Source organism: Eurosta solidaginis, chromosome 2 (genome assembly GCF_040869045.1).
Source record: "Eurosta solidaginis isolate ZX-2024a chromosome 2, ASM4086904v1, whole genome shotgun sequence".
NCBI lineage: Eukaryota > Metazoa > Arthropoda > Insecta > Diptera > Tephritidae > Eurosta > Eurosta solidaginis.
The window spans coordinates 206,974,487-206,984,139 of record NC_090320.1 but is presented as its reverse complement, the minus strand read 5'-3'; the positions used below and the strand labels follow the sequence as shown (position 1 = coordinate 206,984,139).

The window sequence follows — 9,653 nt, the reverse complement described above, 5'->3', positions numbered from 1 at the left end:
AAAATGTACATAACCCTCATCCTGTAAGCAATCATATGCCTATAAACGATATACATAAATGTATATTTATAAATGAATGAAATATATAATTATCAAATCAATGAACCTTCCAGAAATCGGACACAACTATGCTACCGGGTAAAATCCATTATTTTATAATTTGCAGCAAATTATCTTTGTCCCTTTTCTCAACAGGTACCATAAAACATCGGTTAGTTCCCCTCTCCACCCCACCGAACACCCATTGCCCTTCTACACGATGACCGCGGTGGTACTTCCGACGACCAAACTTACTTTCGTCGATTTCAACAATCACCCCGTCCCCGCCAATCTTAGTCTTATTTATGATCATACCTTCAAACACAACCTCGCGACAAAAGCTGCTCCAATCGACCGCCGTATGTTTTGCTATCGTGAGCTCATCCATAATGAAATCGAGGGTAGTGTTTTTAATCCATAAATACGCGAAAGCTACCATTTTGAAAATGGGAAGCTTTGATTTATCGAAAAATGTATTCTTTCTTAACGAGACTTTAACGTTACATTACGTTTTGCCTTGCCCTTCTTGAGAGCACAACACCTAAATGATTTTAAAAATTAACTTGTTACATACACATAATCACATGCTAGCATATATAAGCTAACCTCCAAGAGTAACCGTCACCGCTATCAGCATTTTCAATTAACTTGAGAACATGGTCTGCACTACACAAATACCCCTCGCTGGGAATCAATCCCCACTCTTGCAGTGTATGCAGGGCTGACTCACTTATAGGACCACTTTCACAGCACTCAAATATTTGATAAAGTTGCAACAACTTTATATTTGTCATAATAATTTGCACTTGTATTTAACAGTTTAAATTAACACTTTTCAATAAATTGAAATAACGTTGTTTGAATTTTTCCCAAATTATTAAATAAATTATAAAATTAAAAAATTGCTTCAAATAAATGTTTTCATACATTTAACAAAAAAAAACAAAGCAATACGGGCAATCCCCGATTATTAAATCATGAAATAACGGTTATTTTCCAAACATCTGTTAAGGTCCAGCTAATCTTCGAACCAACCTTATAGAAATCAATAAAATCGATTAATGGCGCCTTACCATAACGCCATATCGAATACAAGTATTTCAATAAAATTGTTGGTTAACGCTATAGAAAATTAATTTAAGCTTTAAATACCAACGTATTAACGAAATATACATACACATACATACATATGTACAAATAAATATACGTAATTTACTTAGTAAATATAGCACCTTTAAACATCGAATTTTTTAAGTATTTCACGGGATAGGAATACAAACAGCATATCAAATGAAAGGTAATTTTACTACCTATACAATGAAAAAAAATTAAATTAGATACTTAAAGAGAAATTTAGATTTAAAAAAATGCTTCATATGAAATTTGACCCTTAATAACTCTTGTTATTGTCATTTGCCCACAAAAAAAAAGTGTAGTTATACTCACCTTGACCATGTCGATCAATCCTCATACTTCTTTTTTGGATTTTGGAATTGTCCGTATACTGCACTTAAGTCAAGATCTCAATTATTTCATCGTGTGCTTTCGTTTTCTGAAATTTTTGCACATATATTGGTGTTTCGGTAACAACCCTTTTCAGAAAAACGGAATATACACATTGTACCCGTTTCTCAAGATTTCTTTTATTGATCCACACCCCATAAATATGCACATTTTGCTCACACAACCCGTGCGTGCGAGTTTGACGTTTCACTGATAACAAAATCCGCACACATTTTCCCAACGTTTTTGTTGTTTTGGTCACCTGAATGTGTTTGGAAAGAAAATACTAGCAAAAATGAAAAAAATTCCAACGTTAACTAATAGCCGTCCGGAGTTTAGACAGTTTACTAAACAACTGAACGAGGTAAGTAACTACTTTACCTTAGCTTATCTTTATTTTAACCATAATTGCATTCAAATTCCAAGCATTTGGAAAATCTTGGAGCTCCTCACTTGGATTCTTTCAACGAAATGCTTACCGATGGTTTAGCGAATTGTGCAAAATATATGACGCCAATTGAGTTCAAAACACCAGCTGGCGAGCATATACAAATACGCATAGATAATATACAAATCGCACGACCACAAGTCCCTATGGCTGTAATAGACGTAAAACAACGCCTGACATATCCAACTGAATCAAGACAGCTGCATACCTCATATATGGGTATGTGTAGTGCACGCATTGCCTGGACTGTTAGTGGTTTTGAGAAAGCGCCAATAGAAGCGGATCTTGGTGAAGTGCCAATTATGCTCAAATCCAATGCATGCAATCTAGGCAAACTAAAGCCTCAAGAAATGGTTAAACATGGTGAACATGACACGGACTGGGGTGGCATATTTCTTATTAAAGGAAATGAACGCATTATACGTATGCTGTTGATGAGTAGACGTAATTATCCAATTGCAGTTAAACGTTCCTCATGGAAAAATCGCGGTGCTAACTTTAGTGAATTAGGTATATTGGTACGTACCGTGCGTGAAGATGAGAACTCATTCAATAATGTACTACACTACCTAAACAACGGCACTGCAAAATTAATGTTTTCACAATTGAAAATGATGTCGTATATACCAATTTGCTTGATACTACGATGTTTGGTTAACTATACAGATGAGCGGATTTATCGTCATTTAGTACGTGGCTACGAAAAAGAGCAATATTATGTGTCATGTGTACAGACAATGCTTAGAGATGTGCATGGTGAAGGTCTTCATACACATAAAGATTGCAAGGAATATTTCGGCAAGATATTCCGCTCGAAATTTCCCGAGGTCCCTGAATGGAAAAGTGGTGTGGATGTGGCTGATTTCATATTGAATGAGAGGATACTCGTACATTTGAATACACATAGGGAAAAATTTGATATGCTGGTATTTATGGTACAAAAACTGTTTCAATGCGCTCAAGGAAATAATAAAATTGAAAATGTAGACTCAGTAATGATGCAAGAAGTATTACTTTCGGGTAAATGATCACTTTTAAAATGTATATTAAAATATCTATACTTTGTTACATCGCTTATTTATGTTTATCTTATTTCAGGCCACTTGTATCAAAAATTCTTAGCTGATCGTATCGAGTTGTGGTTGCAATACGTTAAAAAGTATTTACTCAAGCGTCTCGAAACACCGGATGCTTTGATAACACCTTCTCTGCTAACTGCTTGTTTACGCAGCGCTGGTGGTGTCTCGCATAGCATGGAATCATTTCTTGCCACCGGTAATGCTGTAACGCGTTCTGGTTTAGGTCTCATCCAGAATTCCGGTCTTGTAGTGATGGCTGAAAATATTAATCGTATACGTTACATGTCACATTTTCGTGCAGTACATCGTGGTTCATATTTTACGACAATGCGTACAACAGAAGCACGTCAGCTATTACCTGACGCTTGGGGTTACATATGCCCGGTACACACACCTGATGGTGCACCTTGTGGCTTATTAAATCACTTGACTGTATCCTGTCGCGTATCACGTATACCGAATAAGGAATTGGTTAAGGTTTGTTGGATATGAAATGTACACAATATCTTCACAACTGCATAAAATTTATTTTATTTTTTTCAATAGGCCATACCAACGTATTTGATAGATATGGGCATGATGCCATTAGATTCGGAAATTTACGATACCAATGCAAAGTTATATGTTGTGTTCCTGGAGGGTAAACTTTTGGGGCATATACGTCAAGTAGATGCTGGAAAAATAGTGAATCGTTTGCGTACCTTGAAAATTGAAGGTCATTTACCGGAAATGATGGAAATCGCGTACATACCATATAAAGCAAAAGGTCAATTTCCCGGACTCTTTATTTTTGTTGGACCTGCACGTCTTATGCGTCCAGTTCGAAATCTAGCACTTGGGAAAATCGAATATATAGGCTCATTGGAACAAGTATATATGGATATTGCTATTGATTTGAAAGAATTTTATCCTGGCTTTACAACACACATGGAATTGTCGAAGACCGACTTTCTAAGCAATTTGGCAAATTTAATACCAATGCCTGATTATAACCAATCGCCAAGGTAAATAAAATCGCATACAACAATGACCGCTTAGCTATTAATATATATGATATGTACTAATTTTCATAATTAGAAACATGTACCAATGTCAGATGGGTAAACAAACTATGGGCACACCATGCTTGAATTGGCCAAAGCAAGCGGCCAACAAATTATATCGTTTACAAACTCCTTCTACACCACTTTTCCGGCCTGTACATCATGATAATATACAATTGGATGACTTTGCAATGGGAACAAATGCAATAGTAGCTGTCATATCGTATACTGGCTATGATATGGAGGATGCTATGATTATAAATAAATCTGCATATGAGCGTGGCTTTGCTTATGGAAGCATATACAAGTCGAAATTTATCGAATTAGAGGGTGCAAGCTATTTTGCACGAAGTCCCCACATGCCGGAGCTAAATAAGATTCTTGATAATGATGGCTTACCACACGCTGGCACAAAGTTATGGAATGGTTGTCCGTTCTATTGGTATGTTATATAGAAGCAAATGATGTTTCAGATAAATTATTACAGGTTATAGCTAATGCTATTTTTCTGATCCTTTAATATAGTTTCTTCAATGCTGATACTTCAACATATAAGGTAGTTAAAATGGATGAAAAAGAAGATTGCATTGTCGATAGTGTACGCTATTGTGGCAGCTTTAAAGCGAATGCACGCCGTATGGTATGTGTGACAGTTCGCATACCTCGTCCACCAACAATCGGTGACAAGTTTGCTTCACGTGCCGGTCAAAAAGGTATTTGCTCACAACGTTATCCAGCGGAAGATTTACCCTTTAGCGAGACGGGGCTTATACCAGATATCGTATTCAATCCACACGGTTTCCCATCACGTATGACAATTGCTATGATGATTGAAACAATGGCGGGTAAGAGTGCTGCCATACATGGGCTCGTACATGATGCGACACCATTCCGTTTTTCTGAAAAACACACTGCAATCGATTATTTCGGTCGACTACTTGAAACGGGTGGTTATAATTACTATGGTACAGAGACTTTTTACTCTGGTGTAGATGGTCGTGAAATGACAGCGGATATATTCTTCGGTATGGTACATTATCAACGTTTACGTCACATGGTGTTTGATAAATGGCAAGTACGTTCTACCGGTCCAGTTGATGCGATAACGCAACAACCTATAAAGGGACGCAAACGTGGTGGTGGTATTCGTTTCGGCGAGATGGAGCGTGATGCTTTGATTTCACATGGTGCAGCATTCCTTCTGCAAGATCGTCTCTTCCACAACTCTGATAAGACACAAACATTGGTGTGTAGTAAGTGTGGTAGCATTTTGGCGCCAATGAACAAAATTATCAAACGTACAGAGACTGGCAAGCTGGAATCGGTGCCGGATACTTGCCGTTTGTGTGGTGATGGTGCAGCTGTGGGTTATATTGAAATACCATATTCATTTAAGTATTTAGTAACAGAACTAAGTTCTGTTAATATAAATGCCAGATTTAAGATAGCGGCTATTTAATGATTTTTTTTTTTTTAATAAAATGTTAAATAATTTTAAATATTTGCTCTTTGAATATCTCAATGCATTGCTTTTCAAACTAAAAAGGAATTGTGAATGGGAAACCCAACATCAGCTTTTCTCAAGGCAGTATTCATACAAAGTTTAGAGAAACAATATATGAATCATCTTACAGTTAAAATGAAAACATTAAACAAATAATAGACTTTTCAATAGACAGCACGGAAATATTAACAATGTAAAAGGAGATTGTGATAACTGAATTATTTGGATCTTACGATGACAATAAACAAAACTTTAAATAAATAGGAGTATATAGTATAACCCACGGCCACCGACAGTGTAATAAATAATGCTTGAAACCCTCCATATTAGCACGAAAATTAAGAATTTTGTCATCAATTTATGAAATTTGAGCGAATCTTGGTAATTAAGAAAAATCATAAAAACTAGCGAAATACGATATTCAACAATGAATATGGAAAAATAAGTTGTGGAAAAATATAGAACGAATGCAAAGAAAAACGAGAAAGAAGAAAAGTTCTGGGAAGTGTTAACATACACAGGGAAAGTGTCATATGAACTACCTAAGGTATTTCAAAAGAATACATTTCAGACTTCATTCAAAAAGAGGAACAAGAGGCTTGGAAGATATTAGTTGGGTTTCGTGAACCCCATAAGACAACTCAGAAGGTCATTACTGCAACGAGAGTCCAATTTTTTAATCCACAGGCTTGAAAGAGAGCAGATACCGCGGTTACAGTGTTGCGTGATTCTAAGTCATTTTTGATTTAAAATCCAACTTCAAATCAAAGATATTTTTATTTTATATTAGACTAGCGTACCCTCGCTCGCTTCGCTAGGCGATAAATTCAATGATTTGCTGAAAGAGAATAAAATTAATATTAATGCAAATTCTTTGATACAATTTCATTCGAACTTGATTGTAACACTTTTTGGTAGACAAGGTTTTTGGTTTTTCCATCTTCCGCGTAAATGAATAATGACGATGGTTTGCCTACTCGTGAGCAAGCTACATACAATTGTCCATGAGAAAAACGTTCGAAATCGAATGGTAAATCAGTCGGAATCAGTGGAATTCTGGGTATCAAAACGACTTTTCCTTTGTACTTCCCTTTCAAAATTGTTGCTTCGATAACGTTATCCATTAGCTTCTTCACAGCGAGTCTGGTACCGTTGCAAAGTCGTGGCACATTAATGTTGCGCAGCATAATAATCGGTGCTCCAATTTTTAATAGTAAATTATGAGGTGGTAGGCCTGGCAAATCGGGTGAGTTTAAGAATTCAGTTGGATAATTTACGACATCATCTTGATCAGGAATATTGTCCATTGACTTACATATATTCAACTATGCCACCAGGTATTTGATCCAGAATAGCTGCATTTCTATCATTGACGTCTTTATTTTTCCCAGCTAAAATTGCTCTTTCGCTGAGCCAATCATAGTTTTTGTAATGTTGAACTATGTTTGGAAATACACTGTGTATCAATGCCTCTTTAGGCTGTGCAAAAGTGCAGAAATTGTTAGGCAATGTAATCATTGCTGTTGGATCGACAGACATTTGGTTACTTCCGATTTTCAGTAATTGCTGTTAAAATTCAGCTGCTGACGGATCGTTTTGTAGTTGAACACGTACGTTTGTAGTAAGTGTAAGCGTGTTTACATGTCTCCATAAATACGATGATTTTAAACATGCACTGATTTCATCTGCAGCCGTGGATTTGGGATCACAGGTAATGTTTGTCTGAAATCTCCAGCCAATAAAATCATTTCACCTCCAAAGACTGTTTGGCTTCCTCGTAGATCTTTCAAAGTTATTTCAAGTGCTTCCAATGATTTCTTGTGTGCCATAGTACACTCGTCCCATACGATGAGCTTACATACTTTAAGAACTTTTGCCATTCCAGATGTTTTCGAAATATTACATGATGATGTTTCATTTACCTGCATATTCAAAGGCAACTTCAATGCAGAATGTGCTGTGCGACCGCCTTCCAGTAATGTAGCCGCAATTCCGGAAGAAGCGAGTGCCAATGCAACGTTATTATCTGATCGAATTGTTGCTAATATCAATGAAATCAAAAAGGTCTTGCCTGTTCCCCCAGGAGCATCCAAGAAAAACAATCCACCAGTTCCATGGCTAACATTATTCATGATTGTATCATAAACATGTTGCTGTTGGTCATTCAATTTCGTTAAATTTGATGTTACAAATGTGTTTGCTTCATTACAATCATAATGGTATTCACGCTCCAGTTCTCGATTGAACATATCATGCATTGGACGATTTGCTGCTGGCATGCCCAATTGTACTAACGATTTGTTTGACATCGACAAACAAATGCCGTCAATCCTTATCAATGCGTCATTGTAAATTTCCAATGTGAATTCCAACTCATAATTTTCAGTATTTCGACTCATTTGGTTTAAAATATCATCTGCCATATAATCTTTGAAATTATTAAATAATTCCAATGGATTAGATGGGGAGCACATTGCAATTATTATCGAAAATAATGTTCGTATTTGATGTGGACTGGCTATTACAGCTGAAACGGCAAGCGTATCTTCCCAATCCTTATCATCCTCCAACAAATTTAATTGTTGACATTGCTGCACGATGTGTAGTGCACAATTCACCATTAATTGTTCTTAAAGTTTGGAATGGTGTCGGGCCACGAAAATTAATTAACAACAATCGCAAGTAAAAACACTCAGCATTATTTGGATGAACTGCATAAATGCGTCCTTATGCATCTGTTGAGAACACATTAGGATGACCTTGAACTGGTTTTCCTTGTCTTCGCCTTTGAAATATTTTCCTGGATTTATCCCATGTGAAATATTGTGGCACTTCTGCATATAGCAATGTTCTTGCAAAATCGTCCGATTGACATAAATGAAAAAAGGCAGTCAAAGTTGTAGGCGGTGCACTTAATGATCTAAGCGCTGCATTTTCAAGAGTAAAATAAACGCGTTCGCCATTTTCAAGATGAACCGCGAAATGAACGACTGTTGGATGTCTTTCGGTTATTGGGAATGAAAAAATTCGCCATATCGCTTCGTTACTGCTTATATAACGCCCCATTTGATATTTTTTAATCTCGTCATTGTCATTTTGGAGTGCACCGAATACAGCCATATCGCTTCCTTTATTTATATTTTTGCAAAGGTATTTAATTGATTTAACGGAATTACAGTATTCCACGTTAATATGCGTTTTGAATGTTTTGGACAACAATGGACAATATGGAACAATCCAACGATTGTCAACCTCAACATTTTGATTTCCCATCTTAATTATCGTTGATTTACCATTGTCATCAGTGGATCAACGACGATATGCCGGATATCCATCGTCACCTGTGACCGTATCCCAAATTAATGCTCGTGGGTATCGCTTCGAGCATTTTCCATCAATCATGCACGTAGAGTTCACATTCAATGCACCGCAAGGTCCATGTATCATATTTTTTGTGACGACTTCGAACAAATCTGGATCAATCGTTTGATTCGGTATTTCAGCTGATATCACACTATCAATTTGATCCGGTGTAATTTTATCAACCAACCAAATCAAAATGTGTGCTTGCGGTAATCCCCGCTTTTGCATTCAACGGAATGCATATAACAACGCACCTCTCCAAACACTCTACACTTGACAATTAAGTCCATAAGTGATTTTAGTTTTAGTTTGAAAATACGTGCAGTTATGTCGTGTCGATCAATTGGGGATTGGCCAGGAAACAAATGATCATTGATTTCACTCCATTGCGGACTGCATGTAAAAGTAATAAACATATCCGGCCGTCCATAAGCGCGAGCATACGCCATGGCATCCTGTGCATATTCATGCATTTGTCGCGGGCTACAAGTATATGTTGCTGGTAATATGATCATTCTACCGATGTCATTCACATTTCCATCGTTATTCACTGCATCCCGTACGTGAATGCATTCCTCGGGCCGTAAATTTTTGAATTTGATATAGTTTAAGCGCTCCATCTCAATTTTTGCATACATATCCACGACAAGGTGGTGGAAAAATCATTAAAAAAA

The 9,653-nt window shown here is 36.7% G+C and overlaps 1 protein-coding gene across 1 annotated transcript; it reads left to right on the top strand.

Annotated features, from left to right (window-relative positions):
- The first annotated feature begins 1,751 nt into the window (after positions 1–1,751).
- Polr1B (RNA polymerase I subunit Rpl135) lies at positions 1,752–5,611 on the top strand. Its single transcript, XM_067767007.1, has 6 exons — positions 1,752–1,906; positions 1,969–3,010; positions 3,089–3,546; positions 3,616–4,073; positions 4,147–4,554; positions 4,638–5,611. Exons 1-6 carry the CDS (start codon positions 1,838–1,840, stop codon positions 5,569–5,571), a joined length of 3,369 nt encoding a protein of 1,122 aa, XP_067623108.1. The 5' UTR covers positions 1,752–1,837; the 3' UTR covers positions 5,572–5,611.
- The last annotated feature ends 4,042 nt before the right edge of the window (positions 5,612–9,653 follow it).